The sequence below is a fragment of the Poecilia reticulata genome, chromosome 20 (genome assembly GCF_904066995.2).
Source record: "Poecilia reticulata chromosome 20, P_reticulata-male-v2, whole genome shotgun sequence".
Classification (NCBI taxonomy): Eukaryota; Metazoa; Chordata; class Actinopteri; order Cyprinodontiformes; family Poeciliidae; genus Poecilia; species Poecilia reticulata.
This window is the reverse complement of record NC_088849.1, coordinates 18,130,211-18,151,472: the sequence shown is the minus strand read 5'-3', so window position 1 is coordinate 18,151,472 and position 21,262 is coordinate 18,130,211. Positions and strand designations below refer to the sequence as shown.

General features: G+C 39.5%; 2 protein-coding genes across 5 annotated transcripts in view; both read left to right on the top strand.

Moving 5' to 3' along the window:
• esyt2b (extended synaptotagmin-like protein 2b) overlaps window positions 1–7,008 on the top strand; it is a 41,955-nt gene extending 34,947 nt beyond the window's left edge. For all 3 annotated transcript variants that reach the window (XM_008396734.3, XM_008396733.3, XM_008396732.3), the window contains 8 exons: window positions 967–1,053; window positions 1,139–1,288; window positions 2,951–3,309; window positions 3,430–3,528; window positions 3,681–3,812; window positions 4,376–4,481; window positions 5,529–5,578; window positions 5,677–7,008. In XM_008396734.3, the coding sequence (XP_008394956.1) occupies window positions 967–1,053; window positions 1,139–1,288; window positions 2,951–3,309; window positions 3,430–3,528; window positions 3,681–3,812; window positions 4,376–4,481; window positions 5,529–5,578; window positions 5,677–5,749 (1,056 nt within the window). In that variant the 3' untranslated portion in view covers window positions 5,750–7,008. The remainder of the gene's footprint in view (window positions 1–966; window positions 1,054–1,138; window positions 1,289–2,950; window positions 3,310–3,429; window positions 3,529–3,680; window positions 3,813–4,375; window positions 4,482–5,528; window positions 5,579–5,676) is intronic.
• A 237-nt stretch (window positions 7,009–7,245) lies between these two features.
• Window positions 7,246–19,746, top strand: ncapg2 (non-SMC condensin II complex, subunit G2). 2 transcript variants are annotated; one of them, XM_017301747.2, is made up of 27 exons: window positions 7,246–7,508; window positions 7,716–7,825; window positions 8,671–8,841; window positions 8,992–9,106; window positions 10,046–10,203; window positions 10,359–10,493; window positions 10,572–10,666; window positions 10,758–10,914; window positions 11,362–11,454; window positions 11,534–11,659; window positions 12,037–12,216; window positions 12,884–13,036; window positions 13,600–13,822; window positions 13,930–14,027; window positions 14,381–14,551; window positions 14,646–14,716; window positions 14,806–14,959; window positions 15,077–15,250; window positions 15,345–15,461; window positions 16,404–16,544; window positions 17,665–17,764; window positions 17,901–18,091; window positions 18,486–18,620; window positions 18,760–18,863; window positions 18,960–19,060; window positions 19,143–19,242; window positions 19,361–19,746. In XM_017301747.2, exons 2-27 carry the CDS (start codon window positions 7,748–7,750, stop codon window positions 19,410–19,412), a joined length of 3,393 nt encoding a protein of 1,130 aa, XP_017157236.1. In that variant the 5' UTR covers window positions 7,246–7,508; window positions 7,716–7,747; the 3' UTR covers window positions 19,413–19,746. The 2 variants fall into 2 exon arrangements, with proteins under 2 accessions (XP_017157236.1, XP_008394957.1); XM_008396735.2 differs by having other exon boundaries at window positions 7,247–7,508; window positions 14,378–14,551.
• The last annotated feature ends 1,516 nt before the right edge of the window (window positions 19,747–21,262 follow it).

The window sequence follows — 21,262 nt, the reverse complement described above, 5'->3', positions numbered from 1 at the left end:
GCACAGCTCCTCAATGATTGATTTAAAACCTTTTGAATTAAAGTTTATAAGCTACCTGAGCAAGAATAATTAAGGCATTAAACACTTAAAGGGCTGGTTGAATAAGAGGAAAAGCTTTATATTATGACACAGTTAAAAGGTGTTACAGTAATGACATTAATATATTGGTGATGTTTGGTATTTCGATGAAACCTCAAGATAACATAATCTGTTGCTTGAGGTTTTTAATGTGTTTGGAGTATTGTCAAAATGTTAATTAATTTCAGTAGCTCTATTAATGAAGTATAGCTCATGAACTAAAAAAAAGACTCATTACAGTTACACATTCAATTTTCGTAAAAATTTTATTACGTAAGACCAGATATCAGTGTTGCTGATGCACATTTTTTGCCACAGGTTTTTCTTTCACTCAACTTTCTGCTAATATGCTTGGCTAGATTATTCCGTTAATCCCAAAAGACTGCAAATTTGACTTACAGATCGGGAAGAGTGCTGAGTTGATTATTTTTCAACAGTCATTTGCCACAAATAGGCATTGCAAAAGAAACCTGCTCACAGAGTGCTATTTGACAACATATAAAGAAAAGGTTTAATGGAAGGAAAAACTGCACACTGCACAGAGCTCACTGTTCATTATCTTTTATGTTCAGTCCTTTTTTCTGTAAGACACTTTTGATGTTGCTTCTGATTCAGGAGGGGCTTAAACAAAGGAATGTGTCTCTCAAGTTGGCTCTCAAGTTTGTTGTGGGTCTTTAGTGATATTCTAATTTTCTAAGAAGATACATTTTGAGTTTGCACGAAGCAGCTTGTCATAATCTTCTGTACAAACAGAAATCAACTATTTAAACAAATCAGTGTGTATACTGAATCTATATGAGTTTTATTTTTAGAATTCAGTTACTGGGAAAAAAATTAACTTGTTGACATTCCAGTTCATTGACATGCACCTTATGTTTCTCCGTCAAGATCCGTTACAAGACCAGGGAGCCTCTGTGGGAGGATTCCTTCTCTTTCCTCGTTCACAATCCCACAAGGCAGGAGCTCGAAGTGGAGGTAAAGCCACACCAAAAACATTAGAGAAAATATACTCCATAAAATGAAGGTTATAAGTTGTTTTTTGTTTTGTTTTGTTTTGCAGATAAAGGATGATAAGCATAAATGCACACTGGGTATCCTACGGGTGCCTTTGAGTGACCTGCTGTCAGAGGAGGACATGACGCTGGCTCAGTGCTTTCCTCTGAAGAACTCTGGACCCAGCTCCACCATCAAACTAAAGATGGCTTTAAGGGTAAGAACAGGCTTTACACAGGTTCTGTCTGTGTGCCAGAGTCATTTACAATTGATGTGACCCACAACAGATGTCCAGACAAAGCCAAGCAGCAAACAAATTACGTGAGATTATTTGTATCAATGATGCAAAATGTTTTATTTAAATGACTTTCTGCTCTCAGCTGGTTTCTTTCTAACCTTTCACCTCCCTCTTCTTTGTTTCATCAAAAATGTTTAGAAACCGGATTAATACACAACTGTTTTAGGCCTTGTCATGAATGATCTTTTTTGCCTTCATAAGAATCAGTGCAGCTGTTTGCATTGACCTCTAATGCCTCATTTTATTTCTGTGTTCGTGTCGACTAGTGTTACTTTTACCTCAGTTCCTCAGTGTCCTGCTCTTTTGCACCTGCTTTCTCTCTGCTCATTTACTCACCTCTGTTGCATCCAATAACAAAGTCTCCAGTATATATACCTCTCAAACTGGTTTTATGTCTGTTTAGTTCATTAAAATTTAAAATGTTCACCTGTCTGTCCTCTGCATTTGGGTCCTCCTTCGCTTACAACATGACAGAATCATTTGTAGTAAAAAAATTTGAAGTAGAACTTGTCTGACACTAGGAAGTAGACTAGAAAGACTACACATCATGCCCCGGTCCAAAGAATTTCAAGAACATTTGCCAGTGCATCAATGATTCATGCAGGAGGTTACAAAAATACCCATAAAGCACTGCAGCCTCTCTTACTTTGGTTAATGCCAGCACTCATGACTCAACAATAAGGAAGAAACTGGGCAAAAGTGACACCTGAAGAAGTGTTTTAAAGGATTCAAATGTCCTCCGTTGCCTAAAAAATCTTAGGGATTCTCAGGACTTTTGACAACACTGGAACATTTTTATAGTGTGGGTTCTTCCCTCTACCAAAAAATCCTGATTGAGAATGTTTTTCTCTCAGTTTCAGACCATAACTTCATAACCTAGGATTAATGGGTTAGTGCCAGTGGCTCAAAAGAAAAACCAAAACACAAGGAAGGTGCAAATGTCCTCTAAGTGTTGTGATATGATCTAAAGCATGACATTGATGGTTGAAAAGTCTCCTTTGGTAAATGAAAACTTTTATGCAAAGAAAAGTGGATAAAAATTCCTTCACAATGATGTAAAAGACCCGCTGTTGTTGCCCCAACAACGCTTAATTGTAAGATAAGTTGCTTAAGATAAGTTAGATTAATGCTTAGATATTTTCCAACTAAATCAAATCCTAACTCAAAAGCTGAATTTTCAATTCACTCAGGTTATCTTTGACTGATATTAGAAACTTGCTTGACAGTCTAAACATTTATAGAGTTATAACAAAGAGCAAAAATCAGAAAACAGTCTGTCAGGAAGTAAATAGTTTTTCACATCCATCAGTTACTGACACAGGTATTTCAGTCAGTTACTGCCTTGAATCACTGGGCATTAAATTGAATTGTCCTTCATTTGGCTGAAGGACAATTCAGGACAGTTCATTAACTTGTTCTGAGCCACCGCTGATCAGATTAAAAAGAGAAAAAATGCATCCACATTAACGGATGTACTTTTCTCTGATCGTGGCGTCCTCAAACATTCACTTACTCTACTGAGATCGCACTAAATATTTTTTACGGTTCTTTAAGCCTACTATTGATTTCCTGTCTCCTCAGATACTTTCACTGGAGAAGCAGTTCTCTTCAGACCTGCCCTCTGCGGTCCAGGTCAGGAAGTCCAGTGTTCCCCAGATGGCCCCGGCCCCGGCCCCCTCGTTGAGTCAGTCCGCCTCAGAGTCCCAGCTGCTTTCTGCCACGCCTTCAAAGCCAGTTCGCGCCTCCACTCTCACCCTCCAGGACCCCGACGGCGAGCCATACTCCGCCAGCCCTCGCCGCAGCATACCCAACCTGAACACCAGTATGTCCAGTTCCCAGAAGTACCTGCCTCACAAGGAGTCCACTCCCAGCCTGGCGTCGGACATCTCTTTGCCCATCGCCACCCTGGAGCTTCAGCAAAGACTTCATCAGCTGCAGAAGTAAGACGCGAGGACCAATGGATTTGCCTCACCCTACGTGTGCTGTGACCAATCTATCCATATTTTGTGGACACATTCTATGTCTGAAAGTGATCCCGACTGACTATGGTGTGTTTATAGTGGCTCGGCCTCCAGTCAGTACCCGCTGGGTAAGATCCAGCTCACTGTTCGGCACAGCTCCCAGAGGAACAAACTTGTTGTGGTGGTGCACTCTTGCCAGTGAGTTTTAAACCTGTTCCTGTAGCCAAGCATGGCTTACGTTATTATTCAACATACTTAATAGCTTATTATTCAGATTACTTTATGAATGAATGAAGACCCCAAAGCCAAGCAGCATGAGCATGACACAGTTTTGTTCCACGTTTCCACAGAAACCTGATAGCCTTCACCAAAGACGGCTCGGATCCCTTCATACGGCTGTACCTGCTGCCTGACAAGAGCCGGTCGGGAAGGCGGAAGACGAGCACGATGAAGAGGACTCTTAACCCGGTTTATGATCAAACGTAGGTTTAGCACTCTCCTATCAGCTTTTCTGCCACACAGCTATTAAATCTAATTAAAACTACCCACCAATATTTTCCACACCCAGACCTTTATTTTATTTTATTTTATATGCATCATTTTCATAACTCTGGTCCAGATGCAGCTTTATGTCTGCAGTGATGCACCACAAGGGAAACCATGAGCCAAACAGATACAGGAGAACGAGATCCTACTGGTGAAAACTTAATGGTGTTATATTATATGTTTTTGCAGAAAATCCATGTGTAACCACAGAAAATTGATGCAATATTGATATGTTTGAAGTTGTTTCAGAAGTTCACGTTTCAAATGAAGCAAATCTGATATCATGACTTCTTCCTCATCGCTTGTAGCATTCACATTCATAAAAAAATATGGACTTTTATTTTACGACCTTCTTCAAACAATCTCAAATTTAGTGTAACAATGGTTTAAGATTACAGGTTTGCTTTTCAGGTGGACTTTAGATGTCACTAAATGATCTACAGACTTTGATTTGAGTCTTTATAACCTTGATATTGAATGTGTGAACTTGTGTCGGTAGGTTTGAGTTCAATGTCTCCACGGTGGAGCTGCACAGGAGAACTCTGGATGTAGCGGTAAAGAATGGAAGGAGCATCCTGTCCAAACACAAAGGCCTTCTGGGAAAGGTGACAGTAACACTGACAGGTGTTTTTATGTACAGTACAGCATGTCTCTGACTGTGAAGGTTTTCTAAGCGTCACATACGTTGGATTATAAAAATACACAAAATTAAGACAAAACACAATTTTCCTTGGCTGTTTTTTTTGTGTGCCTCTTTTAAGTGTCAGAATAATTTTAAATTAAAATTATGTTATGATTTAAGATAAATTACATTACTTTGAAGTTTTTCTTTTTGTCCAAACTTAACAAAAGCAAAACTAAAATCGTAACAGCCAAACCCAGGGTAAATCTGGGGACACTACTAGTCCATAAATGACGAAAGAACTTTAACATCTGGAAATATTAAAATAATACTTTTGATAAGCCGATTAAATTGCAAAAGAAAGTAAATTTAGTCATGCAAGGCGTTCAAAGAACTCATTTATTTGTGCAATTGGTTTGTCTATGAAATTCTGCGCTTGTTGTCCTTGGTCTCTTTTCTATGAACCAGTTTTTTTTTTTTTTTATTACATTTGTGATAATATTAACAAAGACGTTTTCAGATTAAGAAAAACATGCATTTTTTAATTTTTTTTTATTTTTTGCCCAAATGCAGTGAATGATGCAAACAATGCACAAAACTTCCATTAAGGAAACATAATTCCATGAAAAAGTCTGCAAATTATTATTTTTTATTATATAAATATGCACAATATTGATATTTACATAAAACTCGGCAAACAAAAACAAATATCAAATTGACCAGTATCAGAAGAAATAAAAAAAAAAACACATGGTTTAATCTCAATATATTTGAAAAAGAACAAAATCTACATTTAAAAAAGATGACAAAACAGCAGCAATATCCGAGAAAACATTTTTTTAAGGCAAGTTATTTCTGTAAAAGACGAAATAACATAAGAAGTATATAAATATCATGGGAAAACATGATCTCAAAAGACAAATCAAATGTTATTAATTAATTCATGTATTGATTTACTCATTCAATGTTTATTTCTGCACCTTCCTGTTTTTTGTTATAAATACGTAAAATTTCTTGTCCAAATTTGCAGGTGCTGGTAGATTTAAGTGGAGACGACATATCAAAAGGATTCACTCGGTGGTAATCAAAACTTTTAATCTGGATTCTTATTCTTTTCTTTCATTCACTGATTTAAAGAGAGTCTTGTTGGTTTAGCCCTTTAATATTTTGTTCTGCAGGTATAATTTAACGGAAGACGGTTCATCATCTCAAGAATTGAGAAGAAGTCAAGAATCCCTCATCACACAGTGAAACCTCTCCGTACTCTAAAAGTTTATTTGTTTTTCAGACTATTTATTATGTTTTTTTCACAAAATTGAAAAAAATTTGGGCATTCAAGAGGCTTTCTTTTTTGAGAAAAACGGCTAAAGACATACTATACTTTAAAGTAGTAAAAAAAAATGCAAACCGTCTTGTTTTTGTTTGCCGAGTTTTATGTAAATATCAATACTGTGCATATTTATATAATTAAAAAAAAAATATTTGCAGACTTTTTCATGGAATTATGTTTCCTTAATGGAAGTTTTGTAGAAATATGTCCAAATAACTAGAAATTTCTGTGACATTTATGCAAAAAAAATGAGACAAAATCTGTTTTGTTGTTTGTAAAAATGAACCAAAGGAACAGATACAATCCCACGCATTGGCCTCATAAGTAGCACTCCTTTTTTGTTATTTATGTTAGTTTTGTTTTTATTTTTTTTGTCATGCAGTGTTATTGATCGTTTACGTTCTATTGGTCTTTATGCCTGTAAAAAAAAATACATGTGATGCATGTATGCAAATTGTATTTATTTTTGGAGATTTGTACAATATTTTGAATTTTATCTGAGATGCTGAAGAAAGTGGCATTTAGGGCTATGAACAAGTGCTGCAAACTACATACGTATGTAAAAGAGGATACTTGAATAAGGGTTTGAAGAGTTTCAAACCAAATGTGAGTCACGTGAACAAAGGGAGATCACTTTTTATGATCAGGTTGCTGCAACATGTTGAGATGATGCATCTTTGACTATCTGCTTGTAAATGTTTTGCCTTGCAATTTTAACTGTTTGTTGCAACTTTTCAACACATTTCTTCTGATCTATCTTGTGCCTTAAAAACCTGCGATGTGAGTTTTTTTTTTTTGTTGTTGTTCTAAAATATTAACATTTTCAAACATTTACCTGATGCCTAGTGGCTTTGAATAAATAAATGTGTTCTTTTGGAAAAGTCTGTTTATTTTTTATCATTGTAATAAATACAATATTACTTGTATTAGAAACACGACAACAATGTTTTTGTTTGATTGTGTTTGCACAATATCTTTAGATCAGATTCCCAGGTTTTATGCTCTTTTTGTTCTTCAGCTCACCTTGCAGGTTTTGTATAGGATTACAGTCTGAGCGCGCTGTGAAAGAAGGTTCATTTTGCCTCCAGTGAACCATTTCTGTGTTGATTTTGCCTTGTTTTAAATGACTGTCCTGCTGAAAACATTTTTAACAATCCAATAAAAATGTTTAAAAACACGAGTCACGGCTCTAAATGTTTTAAAACTTTGAAGACAAGATTTTGATTTTTCAAGATTTTAAATATTTTATCCAATTCTCCCAAATCGCCATAATGCATTGTGATGGATAAATCTTAAAGTGTTTCTGTTTTATGACAAAAATTCATTTTTACAACTCCATTATCAAGTTCAACTTCTGGGATTTGGTCTTTCTGAAAACAGTTGGTTGGGTTCTTATGTCTATATGTTACAGTCAGACCTCCTTATTGGTATTACAGATGTTAATATTTTTTATTTTATTTTAAAGCATCTGTGTATAAAAGCATCGCTCAAAGTTGAGTTGCTGTGGAGAAAATATTTTTGTGGTAGTTTGTCGCCCTCAAGTGGTTGAGAAATGTAACAACGCCTACGTCAAAAACAAACGCCTGACGTCAGGACGGAAACAGTCTATCCAAATTTGCGCGGGTTAAATCGGCTGTTATTTTCCTCCCGGTTCCAGACTACAACAACATAAACAAAAAGGTAACAAACAACAGAGCTAACTTTACGTCAGATTAATTCTTCATTTAAATGTTAACTCGGAACTATCTGGTTAGCAGAGAGGAGTTAAATTTATCAAACGTAGTGTTAAATGTGGTCGACTAACAGTCGGTCATAGTTGTTTTGGTTTGGCAAATACTCCGCCCGCTTATGAAGAAGTCAATGTTCTCACTTCTTTCAAATATTCAGGTCACTTCGTATCGCTTGGATAACCCGGAATAATGTCCAAGCGAGAGGTGTTTTTAAAGGCTACCTCTAAGGAAAAGGTGGAGGACTTTCTTCGCTTTATCCAGCTTCATGTAAGTGGCAAACTCTGTTTTCTGTATTTTATTCCGGCGAACTACAGACGTAGACATCGGTATCTTAATTTTCAGGTTATGCATCGTCTTAACATATACCTATCACCCTTAAGGGCTTTGATATACGGTTTTCAACATGTTTTTATTTACTCTAGATGTGATAAACGTGTTCCTTCTCCAGTGGAATTGATCCAAATGCTTAAATTACTCCCCCAAAATGTTACCATCGTTTTATGTAGGTGTGTCAAAATCTGAAACATATAGATAACATCACAAGTCTTTAGTAATACATTTTGATTGCGATGAGTATAAGTTGAGAACATGAATAAAAAGGGTCTCTTTTAGAGAGAAATGTAGGGGCTTGAGTATGTCGAAAATTCTTTTCAAATATGAGAATCTTTGAAAACATGAAAGTATTGCATAAAAACATCATTTGAGTCATCATGAAAATACTAATGTTGCTAATGATGCTTAGGTGCAAAAGTAATTGCAGCTGTTTTAAATATAAATGGTTATGTTAAACAATGTCACAATCATTCCACAGGCCTGTAAAAAAGGCATAACCCAGTCCAGCTAAGGACTTTTTACAATACATAGGTATAATTAATATTTGATTATTGAATGAAAATAACAAAAACCAATGCTTACCTTTTGGGTTTGGATATATTTTACCTCTGATTTCATCCAGTTTCAGTGCCAGATATGCCAACAAATCTTTAACAAAACTGCACCAAAAGTTAATGACATGCAAAAGATAAAAACACTGTGACCCAGCCTGCGTCCTGGGTTTGGTTTCAGGAAATGTAAAACCCTGAATCTTCTTCTTTCTTTTCTTTTCCGAGCAGAAGGACAAAATTGAGCCCTTCGATGTTGAAGAGGTGGTGCAGGAAATGCCCAGAGAGCAGAGGGAGGCTCTCTGGAGTCAGCTGGACTCGCTCCTCCAGGAGATTCTGATGGAGTTACCTCCAGGTCGCTGGGAGGAGGACGCGATGCAGCAGGAGTCGGCTCCGGATCCTGTGAGTTCATCAGTCACTTCCTGTTCACCTGGACGACATTAATCAAGCGTTACTCAAAGTACCTCCAATGTGTTGTTCTCTGATTGTTTGGAAATGCGTTCTACATGATTTCTTCTCTTGATGATTCTATAAAAGCCTCTTTTGTTGCAGAAGCATGTCATGGCGGTGGTGGACGGTGTTACCCTGGTGGCTGCTGTGTCTCTGAAGGTCTTACAGGACGGAGACACGTACGCCGCACTTTTAGATATCGCCCGCAGACTTCATGGTGAGAATTATGTTGTTGTTTGATTTGACAGATTTAATGGTAATTGTACTGAATCTTGCATATTGCTTTTCTACTGTCACCCACCACGCAAAGCACTTTACAAATAAAGCCACTTCACTCTCTGTTCAGACTGTTCCTAAACAGTCTGAAATTTTGCATCCCATTCATGCGTCTCTCTCTGTTAAGGCTGGACAATATAGATCATTGTGTTCAATATTCATATCTCAGATGTCTGTTTGGAGTGCAATAATAACTGACTAATGTGTCCTAAGTGTCATAAACTTAACATTTTACTGTTATGTTTAGTCAGTCAGAGTCTGATTCTCACACAGGACACTAATGTCATTGTCCAATATGCTAAAGATCAAGAGAGATGGAAGCACAGATGAGAAAAAGAGGAAAGAATAAAATGGGCTTCGCAACTAATGTCGCTTTGCAATATTTACCGATAATATTACCACCAAGGCAAGTTTTTCTAACATCGTACTGCCCTAGTCTATGTGTCCATCGGTCCATCCATGTGTCCTTTTCTGCCGTTGCAGAAATGTCTGACATAAATTCACTCTGAATCTTTACGTTTAAAACCGCAGATTCTTAGATTCCAGAACATTTCAGAAATTAGCAGTTTATGTATCGTCTCGAATTGGACTCCAGCTTTTTCCAAGTCTGGGTTGGTATGAAAAAGGGAAAAAAAATGCATGTGGAAAATGAAAAATGTGTTTTTCCACACTTCTATTCTCTTGCTCTTTTATTATTCTTTTTTCTGTCTTTCTTTCTTTCTTTGGGTTTTGTATGGGGTTTGTATGTATACTTCATTATAGTCTCTGCAATCTTCAGTTTGAACCTGTAACATCAGAACTGGGAGAACTATGAGAAATGTTCTGTGAATAAACTTCCTGTGCCTCTCTGTGATTGTAGCTGTTTTTTTCCCCCCACCAGATGTTTTGGTGTCCCTCCCCGTGTCCGAGGCGCCGCTGCAGCTCCACATACAGACGCTGTTTGAAACCTGGTGGAAGAAGGAACTGCTGGAGAGGGAAAAGTTTGGGCGCACCGCTTTCCTCATCTCCCTCCAGAAGAGCTTCATCCTAAAGAAACCGGTCAGTGTATTCTTCCGGGATGTCCAGTATTTTTAGAAACAGGAGAGATGTTTTTCTGGCTGAGAGTAAGACCATTCTGACAGGCAGGAGGAGGAGAGAGAGAGAGAGAGAGCCACGAGCAGACCTAATATTCTCATCTCTGATCTCTTTGTCAGGCTGCTGAGATCCAGAGGGTGTGGAGTCTTCACAACGTTCTTAAGAGTCTGGACTACACATCAGAAAACAACAAGCAGATAATCGACTTGCTGCTTCAGTGCTTTCACCGTCCTACTCACATTAGAAACGATGATGTGAGTGGAGGCGGTCGTTATCGCAGTTTCTGACTCTGTCCTTGAGCTGTCGGCCTGACGGTGTGTTTACTGTCGCAGGGAAAGCGATTCCTGGTGTTCCTTTTCAGCTGGAACGTTGATTTTATCTGGCTTATCCACGGCACCATTAAAAACCAGCTGGAGTTTTATCAAAAGTAAGAGGTGCTCTTTATAGTCAGTCACTCCAGTCAGTATATACATATATATCAGGGAGTTTAATTATTTTTTGTTTTGCTTTATTCTCAGGACCCTAGCTACTCACATCGCGGAGATCTACTTCAGAGCCTGGAAGAAGGCTAGCGGCGACTTCCAGGAGACGATTGAGAGCACATGCATTCAGGATTTCATGCAGAATGCCATTTTGCTTCAAAGAACATCACCGGTTCACGGCAAAGTTAGACAGGTCTGCCTCGTTACGGCTCGTTCGCATTTTTGTAATATCACGACAGTAGAGTTAGGATTTACAAATAAGTACAAAAAAGATGAAAAGTGATTTGAATTTCTGCTTAGAGCCCTCTAATCTGATACTGAAATCCTTTGGCCTTCAGAAGACATAATTAGTGAGGCCTTTTTGCAAAAAAAACAATGCTTGTAATGGAAAACTACACTCACAAAATAGAAAGGGGGGGACATTGTGCTGTGGGGATGCTTTTCAAATTATGCTTTAAAAAAATGCAAACATGTTTCCTTTACCTCCTACTTCCCAATCGTGTCCTAATTTTAAAGGTTTACAACATAAAATCCAAGTGAAATGTGAAAAGTTTGTGGTTTTCTTGTAGTAAAATGAAGAGTTGTATCCTGTTTTGCTTTCAGCGTGTGCCGACTGTCCTGTTTTCCTTATTTCATGTAGATCGTGAGCTATTTTCACTCTAGGAAAGGATGCCCCAGTGTAGACAAGATGCTATACAACCTCTACAAGCCGATTCTCTGGAAGTCTCTCAGCGTAGGCAACACACACAATCAGTTCATTCACACTGTGCGTACGTGCTGTTCCAGTGTTAATGTCTGCTTGACGCCTTCAGGTTCCTAACTTTGAGGTGCGAGCAAACGCCACTTTGCTTTTCACCGAGGCCTTCCCGGTGCACGACCCGGATCTAAGCAACGAAAACGTGGACATGAACATTCAAAAGCAGCTGGACTCGGCAATGGTAGGGATTATTTTAAGGAATCAGGATGGAGTTTAGTTTTTATTCCATGTCAAATTCTCCCTAATCAGTTCTTTCATCCTTCTTTTCCCACCATTACTTTTTATGATTTTTACAAATTTCATATCTGAAGCCTGACAAATGCAGAAATGCTTTCTTGAGGAAAACGACAAAACTCTTTATTCTTTTAAGAATGAAAGAATGAAAATGCCAGAGAACTTTGAGCACTGGTGTTGAGAAAGGAAACGTAGGACTTCTGCTTGTGAAGAATGAGGGAACGCTGAGATTTCCAGCCTTGTTTTATCGTTTCAGCGGAAAACGATCACTTCAGGAGACGTGAGCAAATTTTCACGCGTATCTAAATGTCTGTCCTCCTCAAGGCGCTCCTAGATGACCCTCACCCCACTGTGCGCTCCAATGCCACGCTGGGGGTCTGTAAGATCCTGGCAAAATGCTGGGAGCTCCTTCCGCCAACGATCATCACAGACTTCCTGAAGAAGCTGGTAATGGAGCTGGCCGCCGACAGCAGCTCTCCTGATGTCCGCTGCTCAGTCTTTAAGGTAGAATGCCATGGCCTTCGTTCATCTTAAGTCAACCTATAACAGAAAAATCCTGGAAATTTCGTTTTGAATACTTTGAATACCGGTATTCATGGAGTTCAGAGGATCATAAGCCTAACTTAGAAAATTGGTGTCTTTGCTTATGTGACCGATATTTGATTTCTTAACTAGATTTTATTTTATTTTAATCTTTTTTGTGTGTGCTTGTTTTATTAAAAGAATCTACAACCTCAGTTTTAAATCCCATCTCAGTGGAAAACCTTTATTTATCAACATTTTAGATATTAGATAAAAAGCACAAAAACCCAGTTTGTAACAGGAAAAAAAAAGATTTCTAATTTTATAATCTTTATAAAACACATAGATGTTAAAGGACATCTTTACATTTTATTTTATTTATTTGTAATTTATATCTATAATCTATACAAACAAATAGAAAAGTGATTTTTCTTTCTCTCCACTTTACATTTGGTCAAAGTGACATCTTACCCACAATCAGCTAGGCACAGGTCAACAACCACAATCTTTAATGAATGTAACAAAAAGTCATTTTTGTTTCGGAAAACTTGCTACCATGAAAGACCCCTATTTTGTCATATTTTATTTTTATATAGATTTTTTTATGAATCTTATGGATTTTTATGTTTCCTTTTTTTCTTTCTTGCAGTGCCTGAATATTGTCCTGGACAACCCACAGAGCCACCCACTGCTGGAAAAGCTGCTGCCCACTGTCAAGTACAGTCTCCACGACAACTCTGAGAAAGTCCGCACGTCGTTCCTCGACCTGCTCATCAAAGTCAAAGCAGTTCGTGCTGCCAAGGTGCGGTTTGTTTGCAGAAGAAAAAAAAAAAGTTGCATTCTCATTCTGGTATTCAGTTCATTAAGACTCGACAAAGTGCTCAAAAAGTTGCGGGGATGTGAGGCCGAATCTAATAATTAAGTCAGCGATGATTTGCTGCAGTGTCTCTTGTGGTCAAAAGTGGTATTACAAAAACAAACTGAAGAATAAAGCTGATTTTAAAAAAAAACATGAATTACCACTAACCTTCAGACTGGCAAAAAAAAAAAAAATACTTAAAAGCAATTTAAAAACTTAAGATTTCTTTTTTGTTTTTGTTTTTTGTTACTGGCCCCAAAAAAAGTTCCTTACAGAACTGTTGATAAATCCCAAAGATATGCCAATTTTTTTATTGCAGATTTAGAAACTGACTCTCTTCATGGCTTTTGTAAAAGCGGTAAAGTAATAGTGGTCAGTCCACTGCTATTATTTCTGAAAAACATTTTCTATCACAAAGTAATTTCTAAATTAATCAAATAAAAACGACAGATTAAGCAAGTGGGAGGCTTTTCTCCTCACCCTCCCCTCTTTCTGACTCCTTCCAGTTCTGGGATGTCTGCAGCATGGACCACCTGCTGGCCCGCCTCGCCATCGACTCGCTTTCCGTTTCCAAGCGAATCGTCGACCTGCTCTTCAAGTCCTTCTTCCCCGTCAACGAGCCGGAGAAGGAGTGGTGCTGCAGGTGCATCACCCTCATCCAGATGAACGTTATGGCTGCCAGGAAGTTCTACCAGTTTGCTCACAAACACACAGCTGCCACCAACATCAGTGAGGAACAAAAGTTTGTTTTTATGAGATCACATGGCGGGCTGTAGCGCTGAATAATTTAATTGCTGTTTTTTTGTTTTTGTTTTTTTTTGTTTTTAATATTCCAGTAAAACTGATTCTGGCTATTCGTCGAACTCTGAACAACTGTATCCAGGTTGACTTTGACATGACGGAGATTAACGACAGCAATAAGGAGAACAGCACAGTAAGACAGAAGCATTTACAGACTTTATTGAACTAATAAGAAGTGCAAGAGTGAGAAGAAACTGTTACATAGCATTCATCCCCATTCATATCATTCTGATATCCTTGAATTAAATTTGATGTAATAAACTGTCCACAGCCCAGGAGGGAAAACCCATAGACTGTGTAATTATGAGTAACGGACTAAAACGCATTGAAGTTTGAGGCCGTAATGGGAGAAAATGTGAAAAAGTGGTTATGAAAACTCTTGCAGGCGGCGCAGAACCGATTTAAACTCGATGTCCTGTCGCCAAGCAAGATCTAAAGTAACACTAAACTCTGTGTCAACGAACGTGTGTTTGTTGCTCTCAGCAGGGCGGACCGCTGGTGTTGGGACAGGACTTGTCCGTCGTGTCCAGTTTGCTGGAAGTCGTGGTCATCCTGTGGAGAAGTGTTGAGAAGGCGCTGAAGCAAAACGAAGAGGCTCACAAGTACACAGTTGCCAAGTTTGGAAATGTCATGGCTAAGTATTTCCAGGCTTTTGAGGTAAAATAGCTGCAGTCCATTATTATTTTAACGTTTCTCTAAACGACAGCATAAATATTTTTTTTTTATTACTGATTTTTTGCTGTTTTTTTAGGACGAGCGCTGCACTGTACCTCTAATCCAGCTGGCCTCTTTTATGCCTCCAGCTGCAGCTCCAACATTTAGGTGGGCTACAATGCTAACGTCTGATTGCACTTGATTGTATCTTGATGTAAAACGGTCTAACTCGACTGTCTTGTATTGAAATGTCCTAGCCGCGGCGTGCTGTCCAGACTGAGGAGGATGGAGTCGGGATCTGCTCCAGCTCAGTTCAGCCAGCTGCTGGACTGCGTCTGCGGCTGGGGTCAGGCGGCCGACGTCCTCGAACTGGTCTCTGATTGGCTGGGCGAGGCCTTTCCCAAGCAAGGGGTCAGTGCTGTCTCTGTGCTGTCTGGGAAACTAGAGGCAAAACGTTTGAAGACCGCTTTAAAAGTCTTGAATTTTGCCAGGAGAAGTGCATAAAATGTCGCCTGCTCCCAACTCTAGGACAAGGCTGCTAAAAGCAGAAAGGTGCGAATCCAGGAGACGGTGGAGCCCAAACCAGACCTGGCTCTGGCGTATCTGGAATACCTTTTCAGCCACATTTCCACACGGGAGAAAGTCCTGGCTGTGGGCGAGGGGCCCCTGAAGGAGCTGCACACGCTTTTAGGGAACTGGAAGGTGTTTTATAAAACAGAAAGGTTGAAACACGTAACAGTAAATCCGTCGCAGCCTTCCTCTACAAGTAACATGTTTCCCTGTGTTGTCTCGGCAGTCGGTTCTCTACACTCACCTCAGATCCTCCACAGAAGATCCAAAAAGACCCGAAGTGGAGACGGCTCTGAAAGCCTTCGTTTACCACGGTCGCCTCGGTGCTCATCTCCAACATCACGTAAGTTTGTCTCTCTCTCTCTCTTTCTCTCTCTCTCTCCTGATTAGCATCTGTCGTCCGCCTGCTCCTGTGTTTTGTTGAAATGAATGCTCCTTTTCATCGCTATTTATAGTTTGCTGAAAAAAAGTGGAAGAAACCTTTTTTCTGTTTCATGAATTTTTATGGAATAACTAAAAATAAACCTGTAAATGTTCAAATTTGTTCTTCTGGAAAGGAAACAGCAGTTTATGCGTAAGCCCAGATTTTGCTCACAAGTTCAATTATGAACACACTTAAAGCTCCACAGCATGATGCTGCCACCAACATGCTGGACATTGAGCACATTGTTTCTCTTCTTTGTTTTTGGAAGCTTCACTCTGACATATGCAAACATGCTTCTCGTTATTGTTTTCAATCTACTAAATTGGCCAAACATTTTCCTCCTGAGGGAATTTGGCCTCTTTATGCTCGACGTTTTGTTCTTCCTGGGTTGTTCCTCAATATCCCAGCCAGTTTCCTCTCATCTGATTGTGGCTGTTTGTGTCTTCCAGGCCTCAGCAAAGCGTTGATGCATCCAAATAAATCACATTTATGTACATTTGTTTGAAACGATGATTTCTGGAGCCACAGTTACATAGAAATTGCTCCAGAATACTTCTTCACACCTGCAGTTCTTCTTTTTTATGTATTTGTCCTTAAGACGTGTTTTGTTTTCAGCTCCCTGGAAATAGTCATAATATTCAAAATGAAGATGAAAGTCGTGCTCGTTATGTCTTTAAACATCAACACCGCTGATAATTTCCCTGAACAGCTTTCAGACATTTCTCCAGATGACAGATTTTTATTTATTTTTGGTTTTGGTTTTTTTAAGCCAATTTGTTCCTGGCGAAGAGCCCGCTCCTTCTGTCTTCAGCTTGATGAGAAGCTAAAGTAAAAACAGGAAGTGTTTTCTCTGTCTGCCAGTCGACAGCAGGTCGGGACTACCTGGTCTCCATGGAGCGAGTGGCGGCGTGGGTCGCAGAGAGGATCCTGCCCTTCCTCACCGGGAGCGACGACAGCGAGGTCTCGGAGAGGTCGCGGAAGCTCGCCGCACAGATAACCGAGGTGAACTTCACTGTTTTCTCTTTTTGCAAACACACACAGCTCCATGAACTGCGGCTTATTTGCTATGTGAGATTTGGCTTCATTATTGCTCTGTAGTTATTAAACCTCAGCTGACCTTAATAATTTTAGAAATGGAGAATGATTCTCATTAGGCACATATTAAAAATGAACCCAAGAAGTAATGCGATCTTCTTCCTTTTTTCATTCCAAAACTGAATTTGTATTTGCATGATTGATGACTAAATAATCTTGTATTCTCAGACAGACGGAGCTGTTATTTTTAAAGAAATGCCTTTTTCGTTCCTGGTATTTGACATTTTGAAGAACTCTGATGTTTTTTTTTGTTTTGTTTTCCCCCCTACATCCAACATGATGCAGATTTTCTATTTTTTCCCGGAGGAGCTAAATATGACGTGACAGTGCGTCAAACTGGAATCTGGAGTCTATTTATACGATCACTAATGCGTTTTAGAAGTCAAACCTGACATCATGCAGGGTTTAATACGCAGTATGGAAAAGTATGAGAGGGAAAATAGTGTGGAACAAAATGTGTTTCCAGATTTATTCATGTCTGTACAGGTGCAGAACCCATATGGCATTCGGTTTGATCATTAATTGGTTTGTCCATCTGTTTCACCGTCTATCAGTTTCTCCTTCGATTTGTGTCAATTTATTTGTTTTTCTCTAACTCATCCATCCATCCTGTTCTCCATCCAAACGTTGGTCCTGAGAAGTCTGGGAAAAGTCTGGAATTTTGGACATAAAAATGAGTTGAATTCCCTGACTTCAGCTCCTCCTTCCAGATTAGATTTTTATTTCGCTCACTTCCACTCCGGCTCATAACCCGGATCAAAAGGAAGCCTGCTGTTGCCTTGTTATCCTGGATGTTTGGTTCCGTTTAGCTCGTGTTCCTCCTCCATCTGGGACTCGGAGCACCGCTCAGTAAATTTAGAATCCTCATTGATTTTTCTGCTCCGGTCCACACCACACTGTTGTACGCATCCCTTCTTCTGCTCGCACTACTGAAACGGGTTGTTTTCCTATTTCTCCTATCAATCCCACTATTTCGTCAGCTCTTTAGAGTAACTGCAGATGTTTATTTTTTTGTCTTTTTGATCAGAGCTTCCTGAAGGTGTGCTGTGACATTTTCCTCGTCGGTTTGGGGGACGAGACGTTCAAAGGCCAAATCCTCCACCTGTGCTCACTCATCCTCCTCTCAGGTGAGAATATCATGATATGTGAAGGAGACGTTGCAGTTTGCTAAAGCAGACGAGAAGAAGGATGTTTCCCTGAGGTTTAGCTCGTCTAACTCTTGAACGTCTTACAGGGAAGTAACGGCAGCGTTTGTGTTTGCAGAGGCAGGCTACACGTGTATCCCAGCAGTGCTGCCGATTCTGAAGGAGGTGGCAAACAGCTTTGCGCCTGATGATAACGACCAGGATCAGGAGTCCAACTTGGTCGTTTTGGGTGTGGTGGCCAACATTTTCCAAAAGATCATAGAGTTGTTGGCACGTCGCCTGAGGAAAGAACCGGAAGAGGGACAACTTGTAAGGAGTGTTTTTTTTTGTTGTTTTGTTTTTTTCATTCAAATAATTCTGTTTTCTACGGAGCCCCTAAGGGAACATGGAGAAGAAGTAAAAAGGAAAGAAATCCCGACTTATTATCTCGAAAGTCGGGAGATCTCGACTTAGTTTCTCGGGATCTCGAGAGAAAAAAGTCGGGATCTCGAGATAATAACTCGGGATCTCGAGATAATAAGTCGGGATCTCGAGATAATAAGTCGGGATTTCTTTCCTTTTTTTTTTCTTCTCTATGTCCTCTTAGGGGCTCCGTAGTTTTCTGTTTCAGTGAATTGCAAAAGTATTTACAAAAAATATGAAATTAGTGCGAAAATTTAGAGTTCCGGTTTTTAACATCATGAAACTCTCCGGTCCACTTCAGCTGTGTCGGTCAGCCGTTCCCAGCCTGACGGACTTCCTCCAGGTGGCACAGACGTGGGACGCGGCGCTTCGTAGCGGGGTGCACTCCACCGTGTTTGCAGCCATCATTGTGGAGAAGAGGCATTTGCTTCAGAAGGTAAAAAAAAAAAACAATTTTAATGGCACGAAACAGCAAATCAAAAGGCTGGAAGTTACCTGCTTTCGTCAGCTTTAGTTGACGGGACCCTAACCTTGGTGAAAGATGTATTAAATGGTTTGTGCTTGTTTATTTGAAGCTTACCCATCCTGAAGAGGTTGTCATCCCGCAGTCTGTTGATGAAATGCCTCCTTTGTCCAGCTTACTGCTGTCTGTCATCCTCAAATCCCCCTCTATCACAAGGTACACACACCCAATGCTGCTGATTTAGTCAAATTCAAAAGACGTTTTGTAGATTTTCCTTTTTTTTTTCTTTTTCTTTATAAATCCCCGCTTTAGGTCATTTTTGGCAGAGGTCTCGTCATCTTTGGAGTCGGACGCCCTTGACAGTCTCTCTGAGCTGGCAGCAGTTCTGCACGTCTTGGCGGTCATTAAAGAAAGTACGTTTTCGTGCCTCAAACATTCACATTGACATTTGCCGTTGCCGTTTATTGAAAATTAATGTGGTTTGTTGCTCATTAGCGGGGCACTCCAAAGGCGGCATAAAGAGAGCTGCTGTGTCTGTCCAGCAGCATCTTCATCAACATGCAGGCTGTTCTGTGGACAGCAGAGAAACCCAGAGGTGAGGTTTTTTTTTTTTTAATCAGGTTTTCTGTGAAGGACAAGAAACATGGTTTAAAAGTAATTGTGAATATTTGACTGTTTACGGAACCTAACCGTTTTTTTTTCCCCCCTTAAAGGGTTATGTATGACTCTTCAGTGAAGACCTTGAATGCTCTTCTGCATTTCTAATCTTCCACAAATTAAAAATGATGAATTTGTGAGGCGTTTTTTTTGTTGTTGTTTTTTTTTTTTTTACATCTCGTCATGCTCTTCAGATTTTAACTGTATCAACGTGTGGAGAATTTATTATAAAAAACTCTTCAGTTTTTACATTTATGATATTCACAAACTGACCCTGACAGTTTAGAGATTTCTTGTTTTCCTGTACACTTTTCAGAGCTCTCATTTTATGTCTTCATATTTAAAACATATTTTTTTGATGTGTCTGTATTTGTCTTTGTATCTGTCGGGTTGTCAGCCCAATTTTTAAATCTGAAATAAAACAAACAACTTGATGGACTTATACAAGGTGATTATTATTTATGGCTAAAAAGGACACTTTGCATGATGTTCATACCTACTAATCTTACTATACTTGCAACCCACATTTTTTGAGTTCAAGCCTTAACATTTATATTTTTATACATCCCTAATTTCTTATATTTACTGGGTAAAAACATTTGTTATTTTTTATTTTTTTTTACTAAATAACGTACTTCAGCCATAAGAAATATGTAACTTACAATGTCCTTCAGATTTCCTTAATGGCAAAATCTAAAATACTTACAAACACTAGATTAAAAACGAATATGATTCAGGGCATTAAAAGAAAATAAACAAACAAAAATATATGTAACTTTTAAATTGTGGGATGAACTCAAATGTAAATGTATAAACATTAAGAAAATTGGTAAATTTGTAACCCTTTGGGGTTTCCTTATGTTATACTCCATCCATCCATCCATCCATCCATCCATCCATTTTCTTCCACTTCATCCGGGGTCGGGTCGCGGGGGCAGCAGCTTCAGAAGGGAGGCCCAGACTTCCCTCTCCCCAGCCACTTCTTCCAGCTCCTCCAGGGGAACCCCAAGGCGTTCCCATGCCAGCCGAGAGACATAGTCCCTCCAGCGTGTCCTGGGTCTTCCCCGAGGCCTCCTCCCGGTGAGACGTGCCCGGAACACCTCACCAGGGAGGCGTCCAGGAGGCATCCTGACCAGATGCCCGAGCCACCTCTACTGGCTCCTCTCGACGTGGAGGAGCAGCGGCTCTACTCTGAGTCCCTCCTGGATGACCGAGCTCCTCGCCCTATCTCTAAGGAAGAGCCCAGCCACCCTGTGGAGGAAACCCATTTCGGCTGCTTGTATCCGTGATCTCGTTCTTTTTGGTCATGACCCAAAGCTCATGACCATAGATGAGGGTGGGAACGTAGAGCTTCGCTTTTTGACTCAGCTCTCTCTTCACCACGACAGACCGGTAAAGCGCCCGCTTTACGGCAGACGCTGCCCCAATCCGCCTGTCGATCTCCCGCTCCCCTCTTCCCTCATTCGTAAACAAGATCCCCAGATACTTGAACTCCTCCACTTGAGGCAGGACGACCCCCCTGACCTGGAGAATTTACTCTACCCTTTTCCGGCTCAAGACCATGGCCTCGGATTTGGAGGCACTGAGCCTCATCCCAGCCACTTCACACTGTAATGCTCCACCTTTTGAAAATTGACATTTAAATATCAGCAGTTTTCATAGCTACAATTATTAATTTCTTTTCTTGCAATTCACAACTCTTACTGTTTATTTTTGTTGCTTATGTGTTTTAAAAGAAAAAAAAAATAATAATAAAGGCTGATTAATTTTCTTTCCTGTGTGTAAAATCTAGTTTCTTAATGGTAGCAATAAATGAGTGACAAAGTCAGCAATTCTCTGCTACATTCATCTAAAGATGACATTTTGTTTTTTCTCTGCATAGTTCTTATAAATCCAAAAGTTTTTTTTTTCTTTATTCCTTATATGCAAATTGGTATATTTGCAGTGCATCAGAAAGT